The sequence below is a fragment of the Planococcus citri genome, chromosome 4 (genome assembly GCF_950023065.1).
Source record: "Planococcus citri chromosome 4, ihPlaCitr1.1, whole genome shotgun sequence".
Taxonomy (NCBI): domain Eukaryota; kingdom Metazoa; phylum Arthropoda; class Insecta; order Hemiptera; family Pseudococcidae; genus Planococcus; species Planococcus citri.
Genome location: NC_088680.1, coordinates 68,017,195 through 68,034,042, shown reverse-complemented (window position 1 = coordinate 68,034,042; position 16,848 = coordinate 68,017,195). Strand labels below are relative to the sequence as shown.

Below are 16,848 nucleotides of genomic sequence, written 5' to 3'. Positions count from 1 at the left end.
CATAAGTAAGTGTTGTACACTCGGTTGAGAACTTGAGGAGGAGACTTCATAAGTGTACAAAAATGATACAGTACGATCGAATTGTAAAATTAACACGTAATCGTTGACATGGCGGCTGACAGCCGCCAGCCTGAATTTTTTTGAAAAAATTCCCCCGTAGTTGTAGACATGGCGGCTGAGAGCCGCCGCGGCGGCTGTCAGCCGCCATGTCAACGATTACGGGACTTAAGTTTAAGTCAACTTTCAAGTGTTAAAAGCAGCCAGCAGCGCACTTAGCAGTTGGTCTTGCTTAATGGTTACGTAGCGTGGGTAAAAAATCATAATAAAATAAAAACGTACACCGAAGTACACGTCGTTGTACGACTACTACGGTCTACGGTCTTCGCTACAGCTCGCTTCATCGCTCGCTTGCAATCGTGTAATCGAGAGAGAAGTGAGAAGAAAGAAGAAACCAACGGTTTTGAAACGACTCGTAGTCTCGTAGGTGCACTACATGGCAACGTCGCATCATGTAAAACAAAACAAGCACGCCCGAATCGGATCACATGGCTTCTCGCGATTGGTTATTTCGGTGGACCCCAGACACGTGAGCACTAAAGCAGCATGGTTGCGCAGATATAGCTCTGCTTTAACATTTCGCATTGTAATACTTGTCAGACGTGTTTCGTGTGTATGTGTGTGTTTTTCTCCTAATGCTTTTATTTATTTATTACACTTTATGAATTCGTATTAACGTTTTAGTTTGAAGAATTTTTCGCTAAATAGTTTACAATATATCGGAATGAAAATGTCGAGGTAACCGCGTAGTACCCATATTTTAGCCATTTTTTTTTTTATCTGTTAATATAGTATAAATTTCGTATCATGTACCGTACGTACGTATTTCGAGCGATGACGTAGATTATGGTTTCAATTGAATCCCCATTGTCTGTGATATATTTCTTCGCCGTTACATATAACAGGTATGTAATACGAAACTCTATTATCGTATATTTACTTAATTATTAGTACGAGATGCGATGTGGCTAACGAAGCTGTTATTGTTGTTATTGTTCCAATAGTGTCGTGCGTGGCCACCGTAGCCACTGAAGTTCAGCGTATGAGATCTACACAGCAGATCTCATCTTGTTGCGAGAAATGGACGCGGAATGGGGCGGCTTAGAGACACTGTTAGCGGCGGCTGAATTTGTCGAGTCACAAGCGCAAGAAAAAGAGCAGAAAACTCAAAAACTCATCGAAATATGCGGTAAGTTAATCGTCAACGGTAATCGCCCATGTTCATTTGGTATGTTCGTATTTAGGTACTACTAACGAAATCGATACCGAAGTGTAGTCATCGTTCGATACATTCGAGTTGTAATTATTCGTCGTCAACTAATCGTGATCGAATTTACGTACCCTATCGAGAATGCTTTCGTTGCTCCGGTCCAAAGATAACCGAAAACCGAGCTCGGTTTCACCAGAAGTAAAGTATAAGATCATCATCGTACGTAATACTCCGATATGTTGCATCTTTCGTTCGATATAACTTCCAAGTAATCCGATGATACCGAAGTAACCATTTATATACGTTGAATCAAGTATTATATTTCGATCACTAGTTGCCTAATTCGTTGATATTCTCTTCTTCGAACGTTTCAGTGTAGTTCGAAGTGTACCGAAGCTATCCCAAGTGCTCTAGTCCAACTCTAGCTTCTGCAAATGTTCGCTAATTGTTGTTTAATGTGAATTAATGTTTAGGAATACCTCGTCCGGGTTCACGTTGGATAAATTAATGCTCTAACCGGAAAAATACCCAACACTGTTGACAACTGTGGTTATCGATAATGACTCGAATGCGATACAGCTGGAGATAACATCGTAGGTTTTGTGCTAACGTTCGTGAAATATCTTCGGTTTACTCGTACGATGCTGCTGTTTGTTATTTGATCGAGTTTAATTTAGGCCTCGTACAGAAAGGTGTACATTTTACGTATCTAATTGATTGAAATCTTATATCGATGTTTACTTTTGGCTTTGGTGTATTGTTATCTATGTTTTGATCGAATTTAACTCTTTAGAACGGTGATAAGATCGGTAATTATTAGTTTATTGTACGGTTTCAGGATTTTGGAATGTTTTCGAGCTGTTTTTCGTTGATATTTCGATTGAGAACTGACTGCTTCTCTAGATTCTCTCGTCGTGATTCTAGAAATTGGGTTTTGATTCGTTTTTGTCGAAGGTTCGAGTATTATTTTTCTTTGTCCAATGTCTTATCGATGATGGTGTTGCATTTGCCATATTGTTCGATTGTTTTACTCTATCCAAACTTGCATCTTTCGAATCATCTTCGTTTTGTAAAATGATTAATTCTAATATGTTCTGTTCAAGCCTAAGATCCACTATTGAATTATTTTCAAAGCATATGCTAAAGTATTTTGAAATTCTCATTGAAAACACGTGTTGCGATAAACATGTTCGAAGCGAAAAGAGATAAGATTGTGTAGTTTCAGCAGCTCGTCGTTGTGAGCTCGTACACTAATGAATCGAAACTTCGGGTTCGTGTGTATCGATAACCAACTCGTATGTACGGTTATCCATGGGTATTATTATAGGTTACTTTCTAAATTACGTCTCTCATCGCACAGTGTGCCTGATATCACTGTTTTCGTTTCTGTGTATCTGAAATTTGTATTAGAGAATCACAGTGCTCGAAGAAGAGAAGTGATCGACCATGTTGGGAAATACTGTCTAAATTTATATGACCATTTATGGAAACTAGAATTGGAAAATTTCAGCCCGAAGTTATACGAATTACGAATATATGATGCAACGATTACCGGAGTTTTACATATTTTTTTTTTGCTGTACGTAATGTGACGTGTCATCGAAAGCATAACTCTTCTTGGGTGCGGTTAATTCGGTGTGTAGTTTATGACGAGCTACGAATATACGAATTTGAGCGAATTTTTCCCTATTTTTTTGTTCGTGTGTATGCGTTTTTTTTTCAGTCCTTAATTCATGTTGTTTGTGTAATTTGAATGAGACCGGTGATGGCGAATTTATTGTGTTTTTCCCTGTTTACCTGTAATGTTTTGAATTAAATTCAGTATACATAGGGTGTCTGTAAGGTCTTGACGATGCCAAAGGCTTCTGTTCGGAGTTAGATAGATAGGTACTTGATGTGAATGATGGATATGTTAATTTATTTGTTCACGATGAGTGCTTGTTACCTTGTAGTATCGATGTTTGACAATTTTTCTTCTACAGGGTGCTCCAAAAATCGGAAAATGTGTACCTGGGCTTTTTTTGTTTATTTACAACTGAAATGATTTGATTTATTTCATCATGAGCTGCACATTCAACGTTGCTTGTAGATCCAGGATCATCTTGAACAAATTTTAATGGTCAAAAAATCATTTTTTTCCAATACCTACTCTTCAGCTTGAATTTCCATCGTAATTTTAGTCGATTTTTCTGAGAATTGGGGATCAGAGAATGAGGGGGAAGGAGAAAATGATGAAATGAACTTTGAAAAATATTCCCAACTCCTGCTCGTTTATCGACTTTGACCAAATTTCGGTTTCGAGAATTGATTTTTTTCATCAGTTCTACATTTTATGGGCCTATCTCCTCGCAGAAGTGGGAGGAGGAGGGGGGGTATTCGAAGATTCTAATTTATACAGCCAGGCTGTATTGATCTTTATTCAACACTAAATGTCGTAATGTTGCAACGCAATTTCGTCAGATCTTGCCATGTGGAAATTTTCTGCGAGTTGTAGCTCTATGTAGGGGGGATGGGGGGGGGAGGGGTGAGATTATCTTTTGCGCACCATATTTCGTCGTAAAATATTTTCATGCAATAACGAGCTGAAATTACTGTATGGTCTTCTGTGTTGTATTTTGACTTGACATTTTTTCCTGTTTTCCAAATTTTGGAGGATTATGCGAGGGAGGGGGAAGGGGCGAAAAATTTGAATTGTGCATCTCATTCAGTATACACGTTTTTATAATTATGTAAAATTACATTTTTGAATGACAACTTTCACGGGCAGTGCAAGATTTTTAAAGTGAAAAATATGTACTTATAGGTACTAAACAAAACCTTCAAAAAATTAAAAATTCATCCAATGGTAGGAGGGGGGGGATTTTATATGTTGATACAAAAGTATGTATTTCAACGTGACCCGAATTTCCCTGAAAGCCAGCATATCCTGACCCCCTCCCCCTCCCCCTCCCCATTGGCCGCTTTAGAGAAGAGCTAGTCAGAAAGGATCATATTTTGGGTTTTCAGCCATAATTTTTTTTAAATAACACAGATATTACATAATTATGAAAAAAAAAACTACGAGCAATAGTTGCAGAACGAAAATTTTAGCATTCAGAAATTTTTTCTCCAGGTGCTCGTGGATGAGTGGAGAGGGGGGGGGGGGAGGTTATCGCCTCTTGAGATGAGAATGTCGAGAGGATTTTTTTCGTAATCTTTTTAATAAGTTATAAAAGTATGTAATGTCAGTTTGATTAGACCGTTACACAAACCCACATATGATTTTGATCGAAATTTGGAAAAAAATTGAAATACTACCCCTCCCCCATTTATTCAAAAATTGCAGAGGGGAGGAAATTTTGTGTCATGCCATGTGACATATCGTTTGTTAGGCCTTTGGGGTTGCTGAGTCTGAATATCGACTTGGTTTTTTGATCTGACCCTCTTATTTCCTGCGGCAGTATACATGCACCCCTCCCCCCCGAGTCCAAAAACGAAAAAAATTGTAATATCACGTGACTTAGCGTTTGTTAGGTTTTTGGGGGTGCTGAGTTTGGATATGGACTTGGTTTTTCGATCTGACCCTCTTAACTCCTGCGGCAGTAGACATGCACCCCCCCTCCGATTCCAAAAATGAAAAAAAAATTGTAATATTATGTGACATATCATTTGTTGGGTTTTTGGGGGTGCTAAGTGTGGATATTGAGTTGGTTTTTTGATCTGACCCTCTTGAAGTCTTAACTCTCGCGGCAGTAGACATGGAGCCCCCGCGCCAAAAATGAAAAAAAAATGTCACATCATGTGACATATCATTTGTTAGGTTTTTTGGGGCGCTGAGTCTGAATATCGACTTGGTTTTTCGATCTGACCCTCTCAACTCCTGGGGCAATACACATGCACCTCCCCCCCCCATAGCCCATAGGGTCCAAAACCAAAAATGAAAAAAATTGTAATTCCATGTGGCATATTGTTTGTTAGGTTTTTGGGGGTGCTGAATCTGAATATCGACTTGTTTTTTTTTTATCTGACCCTCTCAACCCATGCGGCACTGCGGCAGTTAACATTCATGCACCCCCTCCCCCCCGGGGTGTAAAAAGGGGAAAAAAATTGTAATATCATGTAACATATCGTTTGTTAGGTTCTTGGGGGTGCTGAGTCTGAATATCGACTTGGTTTTTCGATCTGACCCATCTCAACCCCCGCAACAGCGGTCAAGCACCCTTATTTGGTTCAAAAATGGGGGGAAAATTATAATGCCATATGACATATCGTTTGTTTGGTTTTCGGGAGCGCTGAATTCAAAAATCTATGTAATTTTTCGATTTGACCCTCTGAACCCCTAGAGCAGTCAACAAGCACCCTTCATTTAGCTTTTGAAGGACGAGGGGTAAGGCTTTGAGTCTAAGCACTTTCCAATCTCCCTTCCTCATTTTCCGCCATTTTTGTAAATTATGTAATGTCAGCTTAATTAGACCGTTGCACAAACCCAAATATGATTTTGATCGAAATTTGAGAAAAATTGAAGTATACTGACCCTCCTCACCTTAATTCAAAAGTTGGAGAGGGGAGAAAATTTTGTCTCGTGCCATGTTACATATCGTTTGTTAGGTCTTAGGTCTTCGAGATTGCTGAGTCTGAATATCGACCTGATTTTTTGATGTGATCCTCTCCACCCCTGCGGCAATGAACATGCATGCCCTCCACCTGGGTTCAAAAATGGGAAAAAATTGTGATAGCATGTGACATATCGTTTGTTAGGCTTTTGAGGGTGCTGAGTCTGAATTTCGACTTGGTTTTTCGATCTGACCCTCTTAACTCCTGCGGCAGTAGACATGCACCACCACCCCCCCCCCCCGGTTCAAAAATGAAAAAAAAATGTAATATCATGTGACATATCATTTGTTAGGTTTTTGGGGGTGCTGAGTCTGAATATTGACTTGGTTTTTCGATCTGACCTTCTCCACCTCCGCAACAGCGGTCAAGCACCATCATTTGGTTCGAAAATGGGAAAAAATTGTAATGCCATGTGACATATCGTTTGTTTGGGTTTCGGAGGCGTCGAATTCAAAAATCTATGTCATTTTTCGATGTGACCCTCTGAATCCCTAGAGCAGTCAACAAGTACCCTTCTTTGGTTCGAAAATGGTGGAAAAATTGTAACGCCATGGCTTTGTTAGCTTTTGAAGGACGAGATGGAAGGCTCTGAGTCTGAGCATTTCCCAATCTCCCTTCCTCATTTTCCGCCATTTTTCTGACTAAAAGCTTTAATTTTCTTGTGTAATTCGTGATTTATCGTCCTCTCCCCTTTTTCTTGAAAAAGAACCTTAAAAACTTGTTTAGAATTAATTTTTCGTTCTCATCGAATAATGCTGTTATTGTCTTAATCCATTTTACTTCATCGCGTAAATGGCACGAAAAGGAATTGCATTTTTTGGAGGGTCAGAATTGAGTGCTTTCTCTCCCCTCACCCCCTCTCCAGGGTATTTTAGAATTATGTTTTGTTTTTTTTCAAGAGGTGTACAGTAGGATGGATCATTTTTGTTTTTCAGTGTTTTAATTTTCGGAATATGACTAAGCCTAGCCAAAAATCATAGCCAAATGACCTCAACAAAACTTAAATAGGAAAAATTCAAAATATTCGAGGTCATTATTTAATTTTTTTCGTGAGTTTTGGGATATTGGAAAAATGTTCCAAATCACAGTTTTGAAGTTTACAGCTCATACTTTAAGATCTCAAACTCGAATTTGAAAACTGAAATTTTAATGGCATCGTAATTATGTGTCCCAAGGGCTACCACCTGGAAGAGTTTCATCAAAATCTCCAGACGAAGAGAAAGTCATGATCATGAGGTTTTTTTTCTGAGCAGTGCATCCCTGAAATGATAACCAGAGATGCCCTGTTCTTCTAATTTTATCACGCTTGTGTAAATAAGAGTGAAAAAAATTCATTTATGTGTACTCGTGCGATGACTAGTGAACAATAAACTTGAGCATTCGTTTGTTGTTTTTGAAATTGATAAAATTTTTGTGACGTTGGCGTCGTTCGATTCAATCTATTGTAATATTTACATAATGCTTATTGTATTACTATGTTGAAAGTTATATAGCCTGCGAGGGATTTGGCGAATCGAGCTACAAAAATTTATAGCCTATGTTACGAGATATTTCGAGGAGAAAAAATTTTCTTTCGTTCGAGCTCCTCGTATCTATCTACCAACGTTGCAAAAGATTGGATGACATTAGTAGTGGTAGTTAACTTACCTACCTATATTTTTATATCAGAAAGCTAGGTACCTATATCGATTTAGTAGGTACGAGTGAGCGAGTATATCGAATCGAATATTACTTCAAACCGTTGTATTATTCGTTTTATAAGAAACCTGGCAATTTAACGAGAAATGCGAACGAAGAATTTTACCAGGCGTGTCGCCAACGCCAAGGTTGCTAATTTTTTAATCCAGAAACACACGAACGAATATTATATGCTGAAGCAACAGTCTTTCTCGGTTCTCGAAATATTATTCGTCTAAAAAAAAAAAAACACCTCGCAGAGCTGTGTATAATTTTTCGCCTTCGCCAGCTCGCGTTATGTTGTATGTAGGGATGATTTCTTCTTCAGTTTTTGTTTCCCGTATCTCCTCCGCGTGTTAGGTGTTTTAATTGGCCTTTAAGAGTCGGAATGGTTGCAGGGGATGTGAATTTGAACCCCTCTAAATGTTTAGAGGTCATTCGGAATACGGGTTGGAGTACAGAAAATGAGAAAAAAAAACGAAGTCTCGGTGGCTACGTTGCCATGCCGGAGTGGGAAGTGGTACATTGTTATGCTGTCACGTGGTATCGTTGATCAGCTGCGAGTGTTTTCCCTGTTCCCTGTGTCTACGTTTGTGTTGCTTTGCTGTTGTTCGTGTTCGTGTACGTGTAGATGAGAGCGAGAAATTCGATTGGGATTAGGATTGGGATTGTTGTTGTGGTGCACAATGCACATGGATGGATGGATAGTAAAATAGTAATATGTAATCGGTGTGAAGATGGGTGTTGGGTGTTGCAAGAGGTGTTGGGTAAAATGCGTAGTATTCTGGTTAAAACACTCGCTGGCGAGTGTTGTGAATGATGATGGTAAGATGATCGGAAAGTTGTGTTTATTTTTATGAATTTTAAAAACGTTACGCGAATTGTTGCAATAGTAAGGACTGGTGCGATTTGCCATAAGAGTAGTATCAGAGTCGTATAATTAATACGTGCGTCTCCCCCCCTACTTATTTTACTTCTTCTTCTCGTATTTAAATAAATGATTCATCGTACTATAAAATAGTGTACGATTCGAGGCGAGCATCGAGCAATTTACAGTACGTGTGTAGTGTACTCGTACCTGGACGTTATCGAGTTGTTTGTAAACTTTGATCTTGTGTAACACATTTTAGGCTGGCGGTAGCGTATATGTCTGTCTACCACACATAGTATAGTACGTGGACGTGCACCGTGCACTGTGCACAGTGAACGGAATATCGGTTTACATACAGCATACACACATACTCGTAAATTGCGTATACATTGTATGTGTATATACGGTATGTGGCGGCGACGAGCAGACGAGGTCGGCTCCGGTTCGACTTCGTGCCTTTCGTCAAGTTTTTGTAGGTTTTTATGGTGACACCAACGCTGTGTGCAGCTCGTGAGCTCGAGCTCGGAGTCAGTCGCGAACAGCACTGAGCACACTGTACCCGTACTGTACGTACTTTCTCCGAGACCGACACACCGACACCGACTCGCAGCTAGTAGAAAACGCGAACCCGAGTCCCGAACGCGAATATAATTATCGTGCCGAACCTACCAAAACGCAAGACAAGGCGGCGCTGTTCGTATGCCAGTGTTTTGCTGTATGGCTCATAGAAGGCGCTAGCGTTTACGAGTTGACGGATTGTGGAAAAAAATACGATTTTTTGAAATTTTTGTACCGAAGGAGAGAGTTGATTAGGTCGTTTTTGAGTGTAGGGTGTCAGAAATGGTGGTTTGGGGTTGGAGGTGGTGGTTGGAGGGTCTTCTCTTTAGGCGAAGTTATCTTGGAGATGGAGGTGTTTCGGTTGAAATTGAGAAAGATGAGCTGGAGGAGGTACTTTGAGCCGAAATTGATGAGCTTGATGCACTGGATGACCTTGAAACCCCCCCCCCCCCCTTCCTTCAAACCCGGGTCAGAAATCGAATTACTCGAACAGAGAAGAATCTCAGCTGGAAAATGGAGGTACACTTTGGTTGAAATGGAGTAACCGAAACTGGAAGCACTTTGCTCCGAAATTGCAGGGATTAAGGCGCTTGACAACATACCCTCACCTTCCCCTTTACAAATCCAAATCACCCTGGCGAGGAAGGTGGTATCCTAAGTGGCAGAAAAATTTCTGAAGCGAACAAAGCTAAACTTGAAGAGCATATAAAAAATAAATGCATCACTGACTAAAATTTCAGGTGCAAAGTGCATTTTTTGATTTTTGGAGAATTTTTAAAAATCGAATTTGGGCCAAAAATGGAGGGGAAAAATCAAAATTTCAACTAATTGGCCTAGCGAGCTGAAATTTGATGTGTGCCTAGATTCAAAGCCTCCGAATAAATTGGAAGCAGTTTCGAACCCTTTTTCGAGCTGTTCTGAAACCTCCAGCTGATTTTTGAAAATTGTAAAATTCCGAAAAATTCTACCCAACGAAGTTTTGAGTTGATAAAATTTACCTAATACGCTAATTTCAACATGCTGAGTCGATTGCAGGTGGTTGCCAGCGGCCGTTCTGGAGTCTCCAGCAAATTTTTAAAAACTGAAATCTTCAAAATTTTTTGAAATGAAGTTGGATGATACGCCCCCCCTCTCTCTCCCAAATCCAAATCACCATGTCAAGGAAGGTATTCTAAGTGGCGGAAAAATGTCTGAAAAATGAATAAAGCTAAATCGAGAGGGCATTTAAAAATGCATCACCGGCTAAAATTTCAGGTGCAAGGTGCATTTTTTGATTTTTGGCGGATTTTTAAAAATCGGATTAGGGCCAAAAATTGAGGAAAAAAATTAAAATTCCAACAAATTGGCCTAGCGAGCTGAAATTTGATGTGTGCCTAGATTCAAAGTCTCTGTTTAAATTGAAAACGGCTTCGAACCCTTTTTCAAGCAATTCTGGAATCTCCAGCAGATTTTTAAAAAATTTTAAAATTCCAAAAAAATTGACCCAACGAAGTTTGAGTTGCTTAAATTTACTCGATACCCTAATTTCAACATGCTGAGTCGATTGGAGCTGGTTGCCATGGCGTTCTGGAGTCTCCAGCAGATTCTTAAAAATTGAAATCTCTTCAAATTTTGGAAAATTGAGGAGGATTTCCTCTATACCTCTATTTTAACGTGCTGAGTTGCCTGGAGCTGGTTTCAAGCCGTCCAGGAGACTCCAGCAATTTTTTGGAAATTCCAGCTTTTGAAAAAAAAGGCCATAAAATTGTCCAAAAGTCAGTTTGGTAAAATTTTGTTTTTCTCCCATTTTTTAAACCAATTTGATTTTCAAAAATTCGTCAAAAATCGAAAAATGTACAGTGTACACGCAATTGCCTAAAATAACCGAATATTTATTCAAAATTGAATGATAATTTGTCAAAAATAACGCCCAAAAATTTGTTTAAATTGGCTGAAAATGGTTGAAACGTAAAAATTGAGCAAAACATTGCAAAAATGCAAAGTGGTGAAAAAAACTAGACAGCTAAGCAAAGCTTAGCTGCAAAGTGTGCGTAGCTAGCTGCCTTTTCTACAGCTATAACCGTTATTACATCTAGGTAGTGCATAAGTGAATCAACCATGTCACAGTAATGAGAATTTTTGAAACTCTCACTGCTTCAAAATAATAATTGTTTTTCGGTGTTTTCATATTTTCCAAATTACAATAGGTATTTCAGAATAATTTATAAGCTTGTATTGCTTCTAAATTAAGAAATTTCTAGTTGTTTTTCATAGTTTGCATTGTTTTAAAATTTACAAAATTTCAAATCAATTTCCCGAATTCCCCATCGCTACAATTTCATAAAGTTTTCAATAAATTTTCAGAATTTTGCATTGCTGCTGAGTTAGGAAATTTGCAATCAATTTTTAGAATTCATACTGCCTCTAAATAGTCAAATTTTGAATAATTTTTCAGAATTCGTATTGTCTTTAAATTAAAAAATTTCAAATTCAATTTTCAAGTTCATATTGTTCACAAATTGTAAAACGTTTACTCAATTTTTGGAATTTACATTGCCTCCAATTTTTCAGAATTCTCATCTTGTTCATAAATATTACAATACTTATTTTATATAATTTTCAAGTTCACATTATCTGCAACTTACAGAACTTTTAATCAATTTTTGGAATTCTCAGCGTCTCTAAATACAAATTTTCATACTATTTTTTTTAGAATTTCCATTGTCTTCAAATTTATAAATTTTCAAACCAACTTTCAGAACTTGCTTTTTATTCTAAATTAAGAATTAAATCTTATAAAATATGTTAAGAATTTGAATTGCCTCTAAATTACACGAAAAAAAATATGGGTAATTTTTACAAAAAAATTTAACTAAATACTGGTATTTAGCACAATTAAGTACCAGATCCCATTTAATAATTTTTACTGTAATCATTTAGTAAAAATTATCATTTTAATAAATTTTGCTATAGGTACCAATAGTAAAAATCATTTTGTTTTAATAATTTTTACTAAATCATGATAATAAAAATTTCATGTTTCAATTGTACAAAAATTAGTTTAATTACTCATTTTGAAGTAATTTTTAAATTATAAGTAAAAAGTTAAAAATTATTCATGTCAAGGTAATTCTTACTATACTTATGGCTATAGGTAGACAGAAAATTAATGAAATGAATTTTTAGTTAGCAAATGATATCATAATTCATAACTCAATTTCAGCATTATTTTTGCCCCATTATCATGTACTACGTAGGTAGTAAACTCCAAAGCATTTACCTATCCGATTTTCCTACGAAAAATCTGTCACCTACCTACTTACCTCACGGGGATTCGAACCTGGGTCCCTAAATTTCCTATTCCTACCTACATGCCCTATCCACTCAGCTACCACTTCACTACGAGGGTTACGGCATTGAAATAATATATTTGTTTGGTAAACACCCCACCAAGCCACTCCCACTTGAAATACACAGCTGGCAGACTGGGGGTGTAACAGGGTACAATGCAACGCAGCTGTTTATAAAATGATGAAAGGATAAGGCTGGGGGTATAGCAGGGTACAATGAGCGGCAGGTGGTTTACAAGTCCCCTTTCTCCTTTTTTAGGAATTTATTCATTAAAATAATGAACTAAAATTGCAATTACTCAGCAATTACCCATCCGAATTGAATGAAAATAAATCTATACCCTCCGCCTTAATGATTCTCAAATGGTGTCCAATAGGTACAAAAAATGGTTGGATAGCTTAAGAGAACATTCATTGCAATTGAAATTTCAATTTCTCAAAGCGAAACCAATAGTGTGCTACGCACACTAAAAATGCGGAAAATTACGAAGAATTGGTCAAATTTTGAAATGAAATAAAATCGTAAAAAAATCATATTTTCGGTATGATAAAGTCTATCGTGAAAAATTTTGAAGAAATGGAATTTTTTCGCGCGAAAAATTGTTTAAAAATCAACCACCAAAGCGAAATTTTTAAACCTACGTAATTTTAAGTAAAAGTCGTTCTAAAGTGGAAATTTGATCTTCAAAATATGTTTTTTTGATTTAGCTTTCTCCAGTTCATCAGAATAATCAAAAAATTATCCAAAAATACACCTAAATGAAATGTAAATGCAAAATTTTAGTCCCTGAAATTCATTTATTGAATTTTTGATTTAACTCAAAACTCTATTTCGAGTGAATAAAATCGTAATTTTTTATTGAATCAGGCTAGAAAGCTGAGAATTGGCTTTCATTTCATTTTTGACCACCCCTCCCTCCCTCCCTCCTTCCCTCCTATAGATATTTGAAATTTGGCTGATGGGACTATTTAACCCCCCCCCCCCTCCCTGAGATTTCAGTACTGAAAAGTTGAATCTAAGATATCGATTCGACCTATCAAAATGCTTTAAAATTTCGCGCTGAACTTGAAAATCATAATCGTATTTCATTTTGACCCCCCCCCTCCTCCCTCGTTGTTGAAGTTTTGTCACCCAAACTAAATCGAAGTTAGACAGCTAAGAAACTTTGCCAACGAGCGAGTTGGAAATTGCTAATTATAAAATGATTATTATTCTATTGCACGTAGAATTTAATTTAGATATTATAATTTTGAAAGAAGCGAGCTTTAACTAATCAATCATTTATTTCTTTTTGTTTCAGGTAAGTGAAGTTTTGTTTTACCACACGATCAGAAAAAATGGTTAGAAAATAAGCAAGTACATTTTAAATTTCGATTTTTTTGTTAGAATTATTTCTCTGAAAGACGGAGACACCCTGCTGGAGCTACCAGCAGGCTCATGGATTCTTCAGTTCTTTAGGAAAACCATTAAAACACCAATTTGAACCTGCACTACCGCGCAAATCGTGCAGAAAAATCACGATCCCGCAGTTTAAAAATAAGCTTTTTCGATGGGGGGGGGGGGGTGCTGTGACCCCTCAAATTTGGGTCGAAATTTTCAATAAAATATTATATTACCACGTGATATATCAACTGGTATATTTTTGAAGGTGCTGAACACGAATATGACCTCGGTTTTTAATTAGGCCTCATCCAAAGCCCCCAGCCCCCCACCCCAAGAGTAAAACTCCAAAAAAAATTTTGGGTGATGTGATACATGAAATGGTATGTTTTCAGAGGTGCTGAACACGAATATGATATTTGTTTTTTGATTGGGCATCATCTAATGCCCTCGAACAATTTTTTATTTCAAATTTGACCCAGGGTTGGGGGTGCTTCGAGGTCTTAGATGATGCCCAATCAAAAAAGATATATCATATTCGTGTTTAGCACCTCTGAAAACATACCATTTCATGTATCACGTTACCCAAATGATTTTTTTTGTTGGAATTTTACGTTTTTTAGGGAAGGGGGGGGGTTGAGGGCTTTAAATGAAGGTGTTTGTTTTTTGTGAGTTGTTGAGTGGTTAGATTATGTGAAAATTTGAACGAAATCGAAAGACACGAGGTCGAAAATCACATTTTTTTGGTCGAATTGACACAGAATGACCTTACTAAAATACAACTCTTTATTATAAGCAAGGACCGGATATGTATGCGCTAAAAAATGGCAAAATATGTACATATAATATGCGCTAAAAACTAGAAAAATATGCAAAAATATGCGCTAAAAATTCAAAATATGTAAAAATATGTGGAAACGATATGGGTATCAAAAAGCAGCGTTTTTTTCTCCGAGTACAAATATAGTCCTTATTCTGATTTTAGAATCTAAAAAATGGAAAATAATGATCAAAATCGCCCAAGAAGTGAAAAAAACACTAAAAAAGGTATACGTTCTTTTTCCAAAAAAAATTGAAAATTTGAAAAAAATCGTAAAAACGCAACCGTTTGAATGGAAAAATTGGTCAAATCCAGTGCAATGAGGAAAATATGTGCTAAAACCAGCAAAATTGGCAAAATATGTGCAAATATGCGCTAAAAATGGTCAAAATATGTAAAAATATGCATTTATACCTAGAATATGCAAAAATATGTGCGAACATATGGGGCTCATTTTACTCTAAATTTTATGAATCGTAAAGAAAACATCGATATGCGCAATAGGAATGCTCATAAAAAAATATGTGTTTTCATACATATCCGGTCCTTGATTATAAGGTGGACCCAAATTTGAGCTCTTCGAAAATTGGCCAAAAATTTGAATGCGGATATTCAATTGTCACGATGCAATGACGTGATGTGTACCCTACATGCAGGATATAAATTGCATACACACGATACGAATTACCTACGTGTCTATGTTAATTATAACAAGGTAATTGACACGAATATACCTATAGCTAGTGGTAGTGGTGTTTAATATTCCAGCTCGGTTTACGCGCAGCTACTCGTACGTATACGTACGATAATTTGAAATTATAATCGAAATTTTTTTTCGACTTAGCGGTCGGGTTTTTTTTCTTTTTCTTTTCTTTTTGTGTATATGTATAGCTGTATCAACTTTACGAGCTCTAGAGAAATAACAATAGTTAATTTTTAATCGTCGCGAGTTGCAAGGTTAATTATTTAAACGTCGGTTTGATCAAGGTTTCTCAAAGGTGATTCATTTCAAGTCCTGGTGCATGGTACATACGTTCATAAATAGCAGCGAAACACGATATAAGCTAATTTAGATAATAGTGAAGAGAAATAGAAGACTTTTTTCTAGTAGTTGTTGTGCTGGGCGCGTTGATGTACGAGTACGAGTATTTAAAGAGTTGCAAGTGTTTCGAGTTTTTTGTCTTTGTCTGAAACAACGAGTTTGGCTTGTGTGTGAATAAATTTTACCAAGTACTCGTATATTTAAACGTTGGAAGGTATAGGAATGGAGAGTGGAGACCAGAAGGAGGAATGGACGAGCGCGATTGATTTCTGAGTATAAGACTGCGAGATGGGGGAGCCGGGGGGGGTGTGGCAGAGACGAAGTAAACAAACGCGTAATTTCATTTAAAATGCAAATTTTTTATACACGTGCAATGCTGTACTGTACCTCGATTGCTGCGGATTGAGTTGAACGATGTGGTGTGGTATTAACTCGTACGAGTATGTAGATGAACGCTTCAAGTATAGGGCGTTAAAGAAAGGAAAATTTTAAATAGGTTTATCTTTCGTTTCGCTGTGAATTGAACAAAAAAATTTTGCCATGTTGCCAAATGTGAAATATGAATGATGAATAAGTAAATTACATACTTATGTACTTACTGGCTATTTTCAGAATTTTTCGACCTTTTATGTTTTTAAGTCATTTCTTAGTTGTTTTGATATTATTTTTTAAAAGAAAGCTTCAACGGTATGGAATGCACGATTTTTGTTGAATTTTGCTCTATGTTTCTGGAGTTTTATTAATTTTTGGTAATGAATGATTTAGATTTTTTATTGCGATTTTCCTGGTTTTGCGACTTTTTTTCATTCGTACAAAATTTTTGTCATTTTTTCCGCTATTTTTAAACAATTTTTTATGATGTTTCATGCAATTTTTGATTATTTTTATTGCATTTTTGCAGTTTTTTCACAAATTTTTGGAAGTTTTTGCGAATTTTCATCTACTTTCAACTATTCTTGATGAATTCTATTTTTTTTTTGTAATGTTGAACGGGTTTTTTGCATTTTATTTCAATTTTAATTTTACTTTTTTTTTCAATTTTTCTGAAATTGTTGCTCATTTTGACAATTTTTCCAAATTTTTTATAATTTTCAATATTTTATGCAAGTTTTGATCAATTTTTTTCAATGTTTGGTTTTTATCATTTTTTTTTACAATTTTGAAGTTTTTTATGATTTTGATTTTTTCATGATACCTTCAATACATATGCAGTATACAAGTTTTGATGAATCCATTTTCAATGTTATTTTATGCGATTTTTGGTGAATGTTCAGTCGTTGATAATTCTTAGTGATTTTCAGTGCAATATC

General features: G+C 36.6%; 1 protein-coding gene across 1 annotated transcript in view; it reads left to right on the top strand.

Moving 5' to 3' along the window:
* Nucleotides 1-603: 603 nt before the first annotated feature.
* Nucleotides 604-16,848, top strand: part of LOC135844389 (RNA polymerase II elongation factor Ell-like) — a 118,752-nt gene continuing 102,507 nt past the window's right edge. Inside the window, exons 1-2 of the mRNA XM_065362569.1 lie at nucleotides 604-962; nucleotides 1,062-1,246. Of these exons, the coding sequence (XP_065218641.1) occupies nucleotides 1,138-1,246 (109 nt within the window). The 5' untranslated portion in view covers nucleotides 604-962; nucleotides 1,062-1,137. The remainder of the gene's footprint in view (nucleotides 963-1,061; nucleotides 1,247-16,848) is intronic.